The sequence below is a fragment of the Lacerta agilis genome, chromosome 7 (genome assembly GCF_009819535.1).
Source record: "Lacerta agilis isolate rLacAgi1 chromosome 7, rLacAgi1.pri, whole genome shotgun sequence".
Classification (NCBI taxonomy): Eukaryota; Metazoa; Chordata; class Lepidosauria; order Squamata; family Lacertidae; genus Lacerta; species Lacerta agilis.
The window spans coordinates 2749994-2767177 of record NC_046318.1 but is presented as its reverse complement, the minus strand read 5'-3'; the positions used below and the strand labels follow the sequence as shown (position 1 = coordinate 2767177).

Genomic DNA, 17184 nt, shown 5'->3' with positions numbered 1-17184 from the left:
GTAGCTCTTCATTGAAGTACTGTTACCTTCAAATGTCCAAAATAATATTTTTCCAGTTCCTTGTGGCAAGTTTGTTTTCATGGGTTCCAACCAAGCTCAGAAACGTAGTAATCCATATTTGTTTGCCTGTAAAATCATTATTAAATCATTGTCATTTTTCTTTTTTTCCAATCTTTGATCATTTTAGTCTCTAGGAGATGGGAAACTTTTTCTGTTTGTATATTCATTATTCCACAAATCTCATCTGACACAGCTTTGAAAGCACATTCAATGTAAAAAAACAACAACTATGCTTTGATCTGTCTTCTGCTCTTCTTGCAGCAGATTCCATCATCAGCTCTCACCTTTCCGGCAGCCATAAATCTGTTTCCTCAGCTAGTTCCTGTTCACCACCTGCAGATTCTACATCTCCCATTCTTCTTATCTGTAATTCAATCTCCTTAACCATCTCCTTCTAAGTCCATTAACTGCATGTTTTTCTTGTAGCCATGATTTAAGGCTGTCTTCACTTCCCTGCATCATGTGACACAGTAAGACATTCCCACTTTCGTTTTTCATCAGCTGAACACAAGGAAACGAGGATTTACAAAAGACGTAAAAAATAAGTTATATGCAATTCCGGGCTCCAGTCTGTTTTAATCTTCCCAGGCAATAAATTATTTAAAGCTTGAAAGGGCTCTGCCTGTTATCTGATACTGCTTTTAACCACCTGCAGCGTTTTCGCTTCTGTGTGTTATTTAATTGGCAACTAGAAAATCCAATTTATTTCCAATTGGTGCTCAAGCCAGCATATTTGCCTTGCTGTAGACGTTCTTTCCTCCCCAGAGATTTATCTCCCTCCCCATGATGAGGGACGCAGGTGGCGCTGTGGGTTAAACCACAGAGCCTAGGGTTTGCTGATCAGAAGGTCAGTGGTTCGAATCCCTGCGATGGGGTGAGCTCCTGTTGCTCCTGCCCACCTAGCAGTTCGAAAGCATGTCAAAAGTAGATAAATAGGTACCACTTCAGCGGAAAGGTAAACGGCGTTTCTGTGCACTGCTCTGGTTTGCCAGAAGCAGCTTTGTCATGCTGGCCACATGACCCGGAAGCTGTACGCCGGCTCCCTCAGCCAGTAAAGTGAGATGAGCGCTGCAACCCCAGAGTCGGACACGACTGGAACTAATGGTCAGTGGTCCCTTTACCTTTACCCCCATGATGATGACTGTCTTCTTCAGAACATCTGAGGCTGTGCCCTTCAACACCCCATTTAGTTCAAAGGGGACTTATCTCCTTTACCTCCTCTCACCACTACTTAATTATCTCTGCTAGCAGGAGCGCTAGCAGACGATATATCAATTTGGCATATCTCCAATTGGAATTTTGTTTTTGTTTTGAGGGAATTATTGGTTCAAAATAAGGAACTGTAAGAAAGGGAGAGCGGGGGCCTTGTTGCTGGCTTTGAGTTTTATCTGCTAAAGTGGCTACTCATGCATCACCAAAATGGGCAAGTTTTATATGTGCAAAATTTATATATTTAGAAATAATTTACTGTTAATAAAGCTGGAAATTCATCTCAAACCAGTTGCTGGCATAAGACTGCTAGGATTATTTATTTATTTCTGCCTTGCTTTCCCCCCTGATGGGGACTCAGTGCAGTTTACAAATAAAAATAAGAAAAACAGAGCGAACAAATGCAATTAAATATTGATAGAATTAAAACTATATGCATGTCATACAATCCCAGAGTTGTAAGGGGACCCAAGGATCTAATCCAACGCCACGCAATGCAGGAATCTCGACCCTGATCCAATTTGAAACCATATCGGACCCTGCTTAGCTTTGCAAAAGTGCTTGCAGTTTTATTGCTGCGCCACTAAATATGTGGAAGATCACTGAGGTTGCCCCCTCAAACACACACACTCAATATGTATTAATAACATAGAGATAATTACAGTACAGTAAAAAAAAAAACAGCGCGACACCAGCCCTTTCATTAAAAGCAGTCCGTTCCCAAAAGGCTCTTCTACAGCCGGCGGAAGGACAGCCAGGAGGGACAAAGCCTGGAGATGTCGCCATTGTCTCTTATGATCAGCTTCTTCCGTCTGAGGCGACCCGGAAGTTGGCGAGGCTGCCTCCTCCTGCGTTTTGCCGTCGGTTGTAGCACCAAGTCCGTCACGGCTCTGCGAAGGGCGCTTCCTGCCTCTCCCGGAAGTTGCCTGACGCCACTTCCTTCTCCGCTGGCCGACCGCTCCTGAGGGCCCGGAGCCATGAAGGCCATCATCCAGCGCGTCGCCCAGGCCAGCGTGACAGGTGCCCCCGCTTCCTTCCCCCCCCTCCGGCCTCCGCCGCGGGCTGAGCCCGGCCCTTGGGCTCACGGAGAGCCCGCCTGCCGCGGTCTCTGGGAAGCGCGACGGGGCTTGTCCCACCTCAGGCTTGCCTTTTCTCTTTTTTACGCGTCCGCCTGCCTTTTAAAGCAGCTGCTCCTCAGAGGTACACTGCCTCTGCACCTGGAGGCTCCGCTTAGGGATCGTGGCCATAGAACCCAGGGTCATCTAGTCCAGTCGCTGCAGCGCAGGAATCTTTCGCCCAACGTGGGAATCGAACCTGCGACCCTGAGATTATGCCGACTGAATCAGACTGGCCAATAGGGGCCGAAGAAGAGCCTAGGTTCAGTCTCCAGGGGCATCTCTAGATAGGGCTGGGACAGAGTCCTGCCTGAAACCCTCGAGGGCTGCTGGCAGTCGGTGTAGGCAAGGCTTCTAAACTTTGGCGGGGGGGGGGTTGAACTACAACTCCCATCATCCCTAGCTAGCAGGGCCAGTGGTCAGGGATGATGGGAGTTGTTGTCCCACAACATCTGGGAACCACCACCCCCAACCAAGGTTGAGAAAGGCTGAGGTACGCAATACTAAGCTAAATGTTCTGACTCGGTATCATGTAGCTTTCCATGGTAATAAGAATTTTAATCTTGTTTGCTTGGGCCTTAGTGGAGACAACAGTTTCCTATTCCGCCATAGATGTTAAAATATTTAGTTTAGCTGTTGTAATGATCACTTGCCACTGTAAAGGGTTACTGTGCTCATTTTGCATTCATTCTATCTCTAAGTGAATTGTCAGCAACTGTGCTCTCTACATTTCATTTCCCGCTGACCTTGGTATAAGGCAGCTTCCCATCTGTGTTCCTAATAGCGTAGGAAGTTCCTTGAGGACGTGCTGTGCCTTTTAATCCCTGTGGTTGTGTCTGCATTGCTTTGGCAACAGGGAGCTGGCATAGAAGGGTTAGTTACTTAATTAATTAATTAATTAGTTAATTGCATTGGTATATCGCCCTTCTGTAGATCTCGGAGTGGTTCACAACATAAAATTACAATATATAAAAAAGACAAAATCAAACCACTAACAACCTACCCACTCCCAATTTTACCCTTGTGTGAATAGGGCAAGCTGCTGGATAGCAGTTAGAGACTTGATAAGCACAGCGTTGCATCCATATCATCTAAGCAGACTTGATGTCCTAGAAGTTGTGTGAAGAGCATCCCAAGATGCCATAACGTTTAAGGAAGCAATCTTTAAATCCCAGCTTAGGCTTGGTGGGAGTGAACTGAGTGGTGGAACTGGTGGAGCTGCTGCCACTTCCCAAGCACTCCTGCTCGCAGTAGCCATGGTTGAAGCTGGGAGAAAGCCAATAAAGCTGCCAAATTTTTTTGCTGTGTGAGCTACAGGCTGCTGCAGCAGAATGACCTGAATTGGGCCAATGCCCAGTAGCTGGACTGGCTTAGGATTCCATGGGTTCTTGGCCCAGCTCCCACCCTGGGGGTACTAGTGTACCCCACTTTTTAGGACAAGCCCTCACAACACATTTGAGCATATTGACAACTAAATGCATCAAACTAAAAAAAAAAATCCCTTCCAATTCTATGATCCTGTTATCATTTTGCCCATAACCTGTACTGACCTCAGAAGTTGCAGTTTTGTTTATATTATGTTTTCACGCTATGTTTTACCGCATACTACATATATATTAATGTTAGGCCTATAGACAATTTAAAAAAAATAAAACACAGCAGGCAAACAACAAAAAGCTATAAAGTCTCTAAGGCCTCTTACGAATTCAAGAGTTATAATCATGAAATTGATTAATTTGTTGTACAGTGGGGCTCACCCACAACAATGCTATGAGCCTGTTAGTTTAGACAGGGTATAAATGTAAGAGAATAAACAAATATGCAGTGTAGTATTTCCAGATTGATTAAGTATGAATCCTGCACATAAAATACCTCATGCAGAAGGAAAATTTTGATAGATGTATTTTTTCTTACCATTCTAAGCACTGTGATAACTTTTATTAATAAAATGTCTCCCTTTATTTAGCTGTAAGAGTACTCTGCTTCTGTAATGAATGAAGCAAAAAACCCCACAAGAACGTGCACGAAAAGGCTGATTCATAAATTGAATTATATATGTGAATTATATATTCAGCATCAAATGCTAATAAAGCAAAAAAACAGACAGAGCAGCTAGCATAAAGCACCCATTTCCAAATACATCCTTCATCAGTGTATACATATTGCTGTAAAGCCAAGCACATAAAACAATAATATCTGTTCAATATACCATCTATAAACAAACCACTGGCAGTAGGTTGGTTTCTTAGAATCAGAAACTTTTAAAACTTCCTATAGTTTGCTAGGGTATATAATTGCATGTGACAAGTTTAACCTATTTTTTAAAATTCCCCTACAGTTGGTGGGGAGCAAATAAGCTCCATTGGACAAGGCATTTGTGTCCTGCTGGGTATCTCAGTGGAAGACACTCAGAAAGAGCTTGAGCACATGTAAGTCAATCTGAAGTATACAACTTTTTCTTTGTATTGTGCTTATATAAATTTTACTTAATTGTTAACAATTTTGCATAAAAATGCTAATTTTGTTTGTTTGTTCACTCATATGAAATATCCAGTCTGGCTTCTAGTCAGGCTTCTGAATTAACTTAACAGTACGCTTCCTGATAATGTTAGTTACTGAGCTAGGATATAAGGGCTCAGGCAGTCCTTAGGACAACCTTTCTCAACTTTGTATCCCTAGCTATTGTTGGACTACAACTCCCATCATCCCTGGTCACTAATACTGCTAGCTAGGGATGATGGGAGTTGTAGTCTGACAACATCTGGGGACCCAAGGTTCAGAAAGACTTCCTTAGGGTATCCTGGACCCAAGTTGTACAGTGCTTTGTACAAGGACTTTGAAATTGGCCTGGTAAACGTGCAGTCAGTGCAGATGTTTTAGTAGAGGTGCATGCTGTCAGCTATTTGTTTCTCATCAGTCTAGCTGCTGCATTCTACATTACCTGGAGCTTCCGGACCAGGCCCAAAGGCAACCTCGCATAGAGCACATTGCAGTAATCTAGTCTTCAGCTTACTAATGCATGGACTACAGTGGCCAGGCTATCCCAATATGACTAGCTGGCAAACCGGATGAAGCTGATAAAAGATACTGGTCACAGAGTTCACTTGGGTTTCTAATTACACAGGAATACCCTCTTGCTATATATCTGCTCCTTCAGCAGGAATGCAACCCCATGCAGAACAGGCAATTAGCTAGTCCCTGCATTAAGGCACAGCCATTCCCTGTTCAGCTGGTAAGGAGAAATAGAACTGCATATCATTGACATATTTATTACATCATGCTCCAGCTTAATGACCACTCACAATGGCTCATGTAGGGGTTAAATATTACTGGGAATGAAAGAATGTCTGTGAAACTCCATAGTAAAAGTGCTACTTCTGTCCTTGAATGCTACTCTCTGGACCCAACCATGCTGGTAGGAACAAAGCCACTGTAATACAGTGATTCCAAAACCTGTTATACACAGCTGGTCTAGGACGATGCCATGGTCAATGGTACCAAATGCTGTTAGGCAGTAAGAGTAGCAGGGTCACACACACCCCACATCACTCTCTTGATAAAAGTCATCCATCAGGCGACCAAGGCCGATTTCATTTCTGAAACCAGGCCTGAACTCTGGTTGAAATGGATCCAGATAAACCTTCTAGGTATGATGACAAAATATGGAATCTTCAAGGTCTAGGAATCTTTTCTTTGTTCCATATTTTCAGGCTGTGGTTCCCCAACCCCGCTTCATATTTATGTGGAATTGTAAGAATGATCTTATTTCGCGACAGGGACCTTTCATGTCTTTTGGTTTTCAGCTTAGGGTTAGAAAGATTTTGAACCCACATGTGTTTGAAGATGAAACTGGCAAACACTGTTCTAAAAGTTTAATGGACCTTTCATGTCTTTTGGTTTTCAACTTAGGGTTAGAAAGATTTTAAACCTACGTGTGTTTGAAGATGAAAGTGGCAAACACTGGTCTAAAAGTGTAATGGACAAGCAGTATGAAGTGCTCTGTGTCAGCCAGTTTACTCTTCAGTGTATCCTGAAAGGAAACAAGCCAGACTATCATATGGCAATGCCTACAGATCAAGCAGAGTCTTTCTATAACAGTTTCCTAGAACACCTTCGCAAATCATACAAGCCAGAGCTCATTAAAGGTAAGGCCAAATTAAAGAGTTGGATAAATGGGGAAAGCTTCCTACAGCACAATCCTATACTTATCTATTCAGAAGTAAGTTCCATGGAGTTCAATGAGTCTTACTCCGAGGTGAATATGTGAAGAATCTAAATATACAATAAAACATGTTTGCCTTTTGGTAGCTGCTACTTTTATTTTGCCTTTTCCTATCAGTTAATGGGATCCTTATTTCCTTAAATATGTGGGTAAGGACCAGGAAAAGTACAATGGCTCCAGAACAAAAAGAAAACAAGTAGCCTTTTTGGTCTGTTCAAACAAAATTCACAGGGACACTTGAGTAACATTGCTTTGTTAATAAAGTGGAGTATCTGCATATAGGTGTGCTGGATGGGAAAATGAGTGGAGAGACAAGACAGAAGCGAGTCACTGCAGATTGCAAGAGGGAGAGGTCAGAATAGTGTGCAGGAAAAACTGAACTTGTGAAATGACAACCCTGCCTCTCCTTTCTGCCCCTCTAAAGCCTGCTAGAATTGAGAGCTCGGTGTGTGCTCTGCCATAATACTGCCTTGGAACCCTGGCGTCTGAGAGCAACACATAGGCATGAACTCTTAGCTGACTAGGGCTAGCAGTAAGGCTGAAGGAAAGTAGCTACTGTAGACTGTTACTTGATTTCCATCAGCTTCACGAATGTCATCTGCACCCCATTCCTCTCCTTCACAGAGTAAAGGACTGGTGTGTCTGTATGAGCTTGGCCCCAGAGAATGCGCTTCCTGAGCCAATTCCTTGCTTTAGCTATGACCTCCCCCCACCTTGATCCTCTTCTTGTCTTCATGAGAACCACCAATGTTTGCAATAAGTTTCAGGTTACTCAAAACTTTCAGGCTTCATGTTCTCTCTCTTTTTTAAAATTAAAATATGAGAAAAGGATGTTTCCAGATCCAAGCCCAGTGTTAGCTTGGTCGTTTTGGTCTTAAAATGGTAAAATTCTAAGCTTTTGTGTTGCTTAGAATGGTGCCCCCAGATTATACAGAGGCCCACTGGAACACAGGACTAAATTCAGTCTTGCACCAGTGGCTGCAATGAAACTTGCTCTCCCTCTCGGGCACTCCTGTGTCGCCCAATCTGCATCAGAGGTTCCCCCAACCTTGGGGCACATGGGAGACTGCTGTGATGGAGAAGAGCAAAGGACATTCCTGTTTGTGTGTGCAGTAGTCTGTTGCATAAGTGGCACATAACAGTTGGCTATCACTCAGCAAAGTGAAGATATTACCTTAGATATACTAAAAACAAAAGTGATCCATGTGGTTAATTAATTAATTAAAAGAATTTTACAGTATATGTACAATATTGTAATTCGTTTCATAATTAATAAGTTCATGTAGTTATCTGGAAATTTATGTATGTATCTTTGTACTAGATTCTTTGCAATATTGGAAGTATTTTTTCCAACCCTTCTGCACTCTTTATCTTTGACAAAATGTGAGGTGGGTCAGAGGTAGATCATATCAACACTAACCAATATTGTTTACTTTCTTTTCATGGACTAACAACTGGTTATATATCTTCAGAATGTTCTGGCACTTGATTGTATGTTCATTCCTGTTCCTGAAAAGCTAACTTCCAAATTAATTTGCTTATAGATATTGAGGGGGGGGGAGGGAACAAATGTTGAAAGAATCCCTGTATCTCTTCCCCACCTCATTAGAAAAGAAGCAGTTGGAGATTTGGAATGGCAGTTGGTTGGCTGGGAAAGTTTCAAGTCACAAGAAAACCTTGCTCAAAAGTTAGGAAAAGGGGATAGTTCAGTCAGTAAAGCATGAGACTCTTAATCTCATTGTTTTGGGTTCAAGCCTCATGTTGGGCAAAAGATTCCTGCATTGCAGGGGGTTGGACTAGATGACCCTCATAGTGATTTCCAACTCTGCATTTCTATGAAACATGTAGCTTGGCCCTAGCTGGAGATCTGTTGTGCATTTTGGAGACTTCTACCTTATAAAAAAGGCATCACTTATCCCTTGACAATGCTCTATGCCTTTCTTTAGAAGTAGCAGGTTACCACCATGCCGTTCTGTTCAATCTGTTTAATATTGTCATATTTTATAGGAAGCGTTTGTGCTTGAATGGGAGGAAATAAAACAGTAAATAGGGAAAAGTGTTATGATTCAAAATCCTGATCGGCAGTGCAAAGATATAATCACTTATCATTATTCCTTTTGAAAGGAACAGTGCCTGATAGTTTAAATCAGTTTCTAAAATGTCAGCTTCTTGTCACCTACTTTGTATTCAATGCAATGTAGTTATAATGGAGATAATGATCTGCTGAATATGTGGGTTGAAGCTTTTAGACATAAACATGTTAAAATAAAAGTTTCTTGTAAACTGTCAAGTCTGAAAACTCAAGCAGCAAATGGAACTCTTCTTCTCCTGTTATGATCAAGAACCAGTCTTTAACACCTAGCACCAGGTGGTTGTGGAGGAATTGTGTTCTTAGTTTACTTACTAAAACGTTTGCCAAGTCACGAGCGTCTTCAGCTTTTTTATTACTGTTAAAAGATTTGTAGCTCTCAAAGTCAAAAAGAAAGGGGGAGTAATAGTATATGAGAAATATATATACAGTGCATAGGCTTTTAATTGAAGGAGCAATATTCTAAGTTTAGCAGAAGGAAAACTGTACTGCCCCCTAGTGGTCACTTGGCCAACAGCATAGCATCTTAAGCCAAGTGAAAAAATATTTCCTTGGAAAGAAACCTCAGCCTGCAACTTCTCTGTTTTATCAGTGGTTACATTAGACAAGGTTTCAAGGGCTGTGGATGTATTCAGGCAAAAATTGGCAAGAGGATGGATATCCCTGTAATTCTTTGCCACCCCTACGGATGGGGAAAACGCTCTTCCGAACAGCGTCCCATACCTATAAAAATGTATAAAACAAGTACAAATACCTGCTAGTAATGTAAAGAAAAAGAAGGTACTTTTTATCATATGTGGTGGTCATGTAAGGCAATAAAGGCTTTCTGGGAAATGATATATAATGAACCGAAATAAATTTTTAAAATTTATTTTGGTTAAAAAAAAACCCAGAAGCCTTTTTATTAGGAATTGTAGGTACCAACATCCCAAGGGAACAGAAAAGACTTTTTCATGTATGCGATGTTACTAGCCCAGATGTGGAAAGAAGAAAGAGTCCCTATCAGAGAGGAATGGCAAACCAAGCTGTTAGACTATGGCAAAACTTACAGGAAAGCTCAGGGACCAAGAAGACAAAAACTTCAAGAAAGAATGGGGGGAAGTTATAATTTATTTAGGAGACCACTGTAAGCAGATGAAAACATTAGCAGGATTTTAATCTCACTTGTAGCGTAACAAATACTATGAACAATATGGATAGATATAAAATATAGATTATGAAATAATATGCATTTGAAAATAACGGGGGAAGTCTCAAGATTCAGAGAAATCTCTATATGGATATGTATTTGGTATTGTTATTAATTTATATTTGTAAAATCAATTAAACACGATTTCCAAAAAAGGGGGGGGGAAGGAGTGGAAACTGAAAGGGAAGGAGGCAAGTATTTGAAGCTGTTATTGTGAAGGCAGACACCACTGTTACAGAGAAGCTAGGGGAGGGAGTGTTCTGCTATTGGAGGGGAAGCTGAAAGGGAAGGCAGGCAGGCAGCCATTATATCGCCCCCTGGAGTTTGAAGGCTGTGACTTGCCTGCTAAATTTATTTGAAACTGTTATCACGATGTGGATTTAATATTGATTTTGGATGATATATCAATATTTCACCCAGCCCTACTAGCTATAATCTTAGTCTAAAAGGATATCCAAAAGATAGTTACAAAACGGGTCCTTCGGCACACTCTTCCAACCACTGGAGATCACTCTGATTCTTTAGGCTGGTAGGTGGCTGCCTGGGCTCCCATGCCCACAACACATCCGGATGGTAAACGACCCTTTCCTTTGAAGTCTGGTTTCTTTATACAGTCCCAGGCAGCGAGATGCCAGTCTCTAGACATCAGTGTGCCTCCCTTCTGTGTTCTCAGCAGTGAGCCAAAGTTTATGTCCAGGTGCCAGCTCCATGGCTGGGTCAAGGCAGACCTGTCCTCCAGTTGACTCCATTATCAAGGCCACCTGGCAGAACCCCTGTCTTTTGCCACGTCTTGTAATGGGGCTAAATATATAGCAAAGAGCATTGGAAGCAGGTGCACCATGCAGTGGCTGCTATCTGCCACTACAAAAATGTCCTCTTCTTCCCACTCAACTCTAATTTAAATTTTCAGATGGCAAATTTGGTGAATATATGCAGGTACATATTCAGAATGATGGACCTGTGACTATAGAACTGGAGTCTCCTGCCCCTCCCATTGACCCAAAGCAGGTAAGTTACATTGATGCTTTTCTTCATCTGATGTGTATCTTGTTCTAAAAACAAGACTATGATCTTGTGTATATTTTACCGTTGTCATTTTCCAGTTTTTGTTTTATATGCTGATATAGAAAATCATCAGTTAGATTCCCAACCACTCAGTGTGGATTGGGATTGTTTCCAGAAATTGATGTTTATTAGTACTACCTTTGTGGCATCTGAGAACAGAAATATTAGACATGTAGCCATATATTTCAAAAGAGATGCAATTCATCGGCTTCAGATTTTATAAAACTTTCCCAAAGCTGTTAATCATATTTTGTGAAATTAAAGTATTTATCCAGTAGATCCAAAGACAGCAGGTGTCATTATGTTTCATTTCATTAGTTCGCCCGCTTTTATCTCATTTTTTTTTACATGCAGTAAAAAGAAATGCCTGTGTGGTCTCTGTACCTAAGTCTCTCTGTCACCATGTGCTTCTTTTTGTTCTATTTTCTTTTCTTATTGCTGCTTTATGTTCCTGTCATACTGTTTGCATGTCTATAACACATTGCACACAAATCAGCACTCTTCCTGCAGGAAAAGAGAACAAATAAGGGAATAACGTACAGGTCTCACAAGCAAGCTGAGCATTTTTACTCAGATTTTCTTGAAATGGCATATTGTCCCCTATCCTTTGGGAAGCGACTACATTCCTTGTAAAAGAGAACTGACTTAGTGTGGCAATATGTGCCAGGAAGTTCAATTGAAATCTCAGTTCAGCTGTGGTTTCACTGAGTAGTTTGCCCAAGGTTACTTGGCAAAATGAAAGTGAAAATAATGGCCTGCCTTACAGGGGTTGGGGCTTTGGGTATAGGTTACTGACATAATGTGTGCAAAGCAATTAAGAACACTATATACATACAAAGACTGTAAATCTACAGTTCTGTTGAATTTGTTGGCACTTACTTCCAAGTAAACATGCTTAGTATCAGTGTGTGTAAGTATTAAGGCCAGAAGTGGGCTCTTTCAGAATTGCAGATGATGATGGTATATAGGGATACCAATTGGCTCTCTTAGGACTAGAGACTCCTGACTCAAGTCTTTTATTATGCAGTCTTAAAACAGATACAGATACAGGAGATATAACACCAAACAGTGGTTTGAAGCTGCATGAATAAGCAGTTGAGAACATTCAGGCTCTCCTACTCCCCTCCTTCTTCCATTGCATGCAATAATTATCTTCCTTCTATCCTGGTGTGGGGGAAACCATGGCTTGCTGTTTGATGTGAACTGGTAATTTGTGATCTACTTCAAAGGCAGTGGACATTGTTTGTGAGGTTGAAGAGGGAGTGTGTTGAATCTAAAGTTCCCAGCTGGCCTGATGTGCCCTGTACAAAGACACAGCAACAAGGAGCCTCCTAGCATAAGTGTGTGATACTCTGCTGCTAGGAGCCCATGGATACATTTGCAACCTGGAAAAACTAGTGGGCACTACAGTCGTGTATGCACTCACACCCCTGCTCTTTCACCAGCAATAAGGCTTGGATAAATACCATTTTTCAAGCCTAATGTGGGGAGGAATTCTCCCGGAGAATGTAGCACTAATCTTCCTCCTCAGTGGCAATATCCAGGAAAAGCGCAACCCCCTACAATCACAGAATTAGGCTAGGAAAAAAGCCTTAATTGGATCCAATTATTGGAACCAATAAAAAGGCTTTTTTCAACTCTTAGTTGCAGCAATAAGGGCAGTTCTAGATGGGAGTAGTAGCTAGGGAAAGAAAGAGTAATCATTTACTTCCTAGCTCTGTCTCCACCTGAAAATATCCTCCTCAGGTGTAAGTTGGCTTCAAACAAGCCTTCTGCTGGCTAATTGCCGCATGTAGCTGTTTTCAGTGAGGTTGGGGGTCATAGAATTGTAGAGTTGGAAGCAACCCCAAGGGTCATCTAGTCCAACCCCCTGCAATGCAGGAATCTCAACTAGATCATACTTGACAGATGGCCATCCGATCTCTGCTGCAAAACCTCCAAGGAAGGAGAATCCAGCACCTCCTGAGGGTGTCTCTTCAACTGTCGAACAACTCTTGCTGTCAGAAAGCTCTTCCTGAAGTTTAGTCAGAATCCCATTTCTTGTGACTTGAAGCCTTTGGTTCAGTTCCTAGCCTCCAGAGCAGGGAAAAACATGCTTGCTTCATCTTCCATGTGACAGCCCTTTAGATATTTGAAATTGGCTCTCATACCCCCTCTCAGTCTCCTCTTTACCAGGCTAAACATACCCAAGTCCCTCAGTTGTTCCTTATAAGGTTTCCAGACCCTTGATCATCTTGGTTGTTGTCCTCTGCACACATTCCAGCTTGTCAACATCCTTCTTAAATTGTGGTGCCCAGAACTAGACACAGCGTTCCAGGTGTGGTCTGACCAAGGCAGAATAGAGTGGGAGTTGTGTTTTTATTTAAATTGTAGTGATTGGGCGGGATTCAACTTTGTGCTATGGTGAACGTCACATTAGTGTGAAAACTGCAGCTTGCCAGACAGAATGATCCTCCCTCCCTCCCCCCCCCATGCACTGTTCTGGAGGTTCTTCTGACTCCCCACAAGCCAATTTTGGGGAGCGCCTGGGATGAAAGGGGGCAAAAACCTTGTTGTGCAAGTAGAAGCCCTCATGCAGTTGAATTTGCTCTAAAGTCATCAATGACTTTATGTTCTTTTTGTTAAGTGTTTTGACTTGAAGGTGTTTTACAATCAAGTGGTATATTAATTGTTTGAAATAAAATAAATGACTAAAATTCAATTTAGTTCATGCTTTCTGATTCTGCTTTGTTGGCTAATTGAAAACTGTGGTTTAACAATTCAAATATACCATCCCACAGTTAAGTTTCCTTAACCATGGTTCATTGCAATGTGTGAATGAGCCCAAGTGTTTCTTCTTTACTTTACAACTTAGTATGATGGCGCTGAGCACACGATTGATTTTACAGCATATAGACAAGGTGGCATAGCCTCAGCATTGTTGGCTGCTAGTGTGAGTGAAATTGTGGACACAGCGGCAGTCATTGTTCATATCCAGTGAATGCATCTGACTGGACTTAAAAACATTAACCAGCGCCATGATCTTATTCATACTTGGGAGGAAGCCCCATTGAACAATAAATTTGAGCACAAGGGTGTGGTTTAGGAGGTTAGAGTGTCGGACTAAGATCTGGGAGGCCAGGGTTTGAATCCCCACTCAGCCACTAAGTTCACTGGGCGCCCTTGGGCCAGTCACTTCTTCTCAGCCTAACCTGCCTCACAGGGTTGTTGGGATTAAATGAGGGGGGGGCCATGTATGTCGCCTGGAGTTCCTTGGAGAAAAAGGTGGGATATAAATGCAACAAACAAACAAATATGCCTGGGCTTGAATCGCCTACACATTCTCTCCCCTGCAATGGTAGGGAACTGCTCTTCCAAGTCCACCCAAAGAAATTAGATGGGGTGGGGGGTGGGGAGAGAGGCTGGTCTTCTGCTTTTAAGAGATCCATCATGAATGAACATTTTGAACTCATTGAAGCTGATGTGATTTACATTCTCTGTGACTGGGCCTTACCTTGGTAACTGTTGCTATGGGAGCCATGTACACAAATAACAGTCATTCTCCATTTACAGGTAGGTAGCCGTGTTGGTCTGCCATAGTCAAAACAAAATAAAAAATAAAAAAATTCCTTCCAGTAGCACCTTAGAGACCAACTAAGTTTGTTCTTGGTATGAGCTTTCGTGTGCATGCACACTTCTTCAGATTCTCCATGACATTGTTAAAAGTTTTAGGAGGCTCTTTTAATTTTTCTCTTTCAAAACAACCCAAACTCGCTTATTCTGATGAGATTCTTTTAATCTATTCTCCTGTGTTTCAAAGGCATAATTTATTTCCCTGTGAAGTTCACACCAATTGAAATAGATTTGAAAGGGGGAAAAACTCTTCATGGTCCTTCTGAAGGACTTTATATCTAGCTGGAAATGCTTCATTGTGGCAATGAGTGATGTTGTAGGACTTAAATGATGATACCTGGGGGCAAAGGAACCTCAAGGAGGACTGCATGTACTGGAAATGTACCACACTCACTTAATACTCCTAGAAGAGGAATATTAGTTTTAATTTTTAATGCCCATTCTGTAATAGAAGTCTTAAACTGATCCTGTTTGTTCTTACTGTCCATAAGGAAATCAATCCTCTACTATTTCTGACCCATATTTTGGAGGTGCAGCCTGAGATAAGGAAGCAGGGAGGTGCTGAACTGTCAGTGAGTCTGTTGTGCAGCTAAATAGGTGGTAATAACATCATTTTAATTATGTGTGTTCGTTGCCAGTTAGGGTAATTTGTGTTTTGAGTAGGGGTTTATGTTATCAGTTCACAGGAACATCTTGTCTGGAGTAAATTTTGAAGATAGTGTAAATCATTTTTAGTTTCTTGACAGGGCACCTGGGGATGGATTTGTCCACTGAGAACATAGATAGGCAAACAATGTCTTGGTGTAATGACTCCACGGTAATGTCAGCTGCTTGTGAGACTAATTGAAATCATTTTGCATGGTGATGTCTTAATATATTCAAGGACAAGGTAAACTCAGAAGAGAAAGGAATTTAAACTTTCCTTAAGTCTCTGTATTGGTATCCTGACAGCCTTCACAGTCATCTCAAGCTTCCAGTCTCTGCTGTTAAACTTCTTTGCTTCTTACCTGACTGTAGCTCCTTGCTTGTCTATTGTTACACACCTTTTTGCATTTATTTTTAAATTTATTTATTTATTTATTTATTTATTTATTTATTTATTTATTTATTACAAAAACAGAAACCTTTTACTCTGGTACCCTGATACAGGCAAAATGGAAAGTTACTTTCTCTGTCCTATTTTTAAATAGTCGCTGGGGATAAAATGGACCTCAGCACAGATGTTTGGCAGTTTCAGCGTTCATTTCAGCAAAAGTAAATTGCACCCTTGTAGCTTAGTAAGTAAAGCATAACTTTTTAGAAAATTGAAAAGGTGGGACAGAGGAAGGAAACATCACAGGACAACTGGCCCCTTAATTGTTGAGGAATACAAAGAGTATGATGTGACCCAAGTTCGCTAAAAAAAATGCTAATAAAGTTTTACAAATATTTCAAACAGATGCTGGAAGGGTTAACACCTGTTACTTAAGATGAATGCCCATGTTACTAAAGAAGGGTTATACTATTGGAATACTGTACACAGGGTAATTTCATCATATCATATTGTAATTTGTGTCTGTTATTCATTTTTTAAAAGACAAAATATGTGTCTTTTGCACAAATCCCAAGAATCCCTAGCAGTAGGTGATTCTCGGCAGAAAATTAGATTTGGTGCATAACCTTCCTAAGAGATGCCAAAGTTTTAAGTTTTGGTTTTTTTTAATGCACTGGTCTGTTCAAAGTATTTTCAGTGCTGCCGAGCTGCTTCAGTCTCTCGTGTGCATTTATGAAACGTCTTGTTTTGTTTTTCTTTGCAAACAGCTGGCAAAACTTGAGAAACAGCAGCAGAGGAAAGAGAAGACCCGGATGAAGGCACCCTCTGAATCAAGCAGAGAGAGAAATGTTCCTAGAAGTAAAAATGATCCTAGTGCAAGCAGTGGGGCTGAGGGAGATGTGTCTTCAGAAAGGGAACCATAACTTATGAAAAGCAGGTTCAGGTATGGACTCTTGTTTCCCAGCTAATATCTTGAACTCACTCTTTGCACGCTTCAGTTCATAGTTCCTAATATTTTCAATTATTTCCTTGTTGCTTAAAAACATTGAGCCACACCATGATCAACTCTCATATAATCCAGGGATGCGAAGAGGGTAAGTTGGTCTTCTGCAGGGATGTGGGATCTGTGGCTCTCCAGATGTTGCTGGTCTACAACTTCCATCCTCCCTGACCACTGCCCATTTTCACTGTAGTTGATGGGAGTCTGGCAATATCTGGAGGGTGACAGGTTCCCAACCCTTGGTCTACTAGTTTGCCAACTAGCAGCTGCTAGTTGCTGAGATTCTTGCAAACGGTGCTTGACTAGATTGACTTCTCCAGCAAACTTCTTGCATTTTTAAGCAAAACTGTATATGACTTAGCACTAATTACGTTAAGAGAACTTGAGTATATATTGTTTTGTGAATTTAAAGCAAGTTAACAGATCATGGCAGATTATGAAGACTAGACCATGGAAGACTGAAGGCAGCCCATTCCTTGCCTACTCAGCTCTATTCATACTGGCCTCCCGTTCTTCCATTATCTCCTCTGAGTCAATTTGCTCTGTCTCTGCTAAATTTTGTGGGCTGCTGTTGAGATAATTTCTCTCCT

The 17184-nt window shown here is 41.4% G+C and overlaps 1 protein-coding gene across 1 annotated transcript; it reads left to right on the top strand.

Moving 5' to 3' along the window:
* Positions 1-2196: 2196 nt before the first annotated feature.
* On the top strand, positions 2197-16537 carry DTD1 (D-aminoacyl-tRNA deacylase 1). The gene is made up of 5 exons (XM_033154134.1): positions 2197-2289; positions 4723-4813; positions 6294-6529; positions 10795-10892; positions 16362-16537. The coding sequence occupies exons 1-5, from the start codon at positions 2247-2249 to the stop codon at positions 16515-16517; spliced, it is 624 nt and encodes a 207-aa protein (XP_033010025.1). The 5' UTR covers positions 2197-2246; the 3' UTR covers positions 16518-16537.
* Positions 16538-17184: the final 647 nt, after the last annotated feature.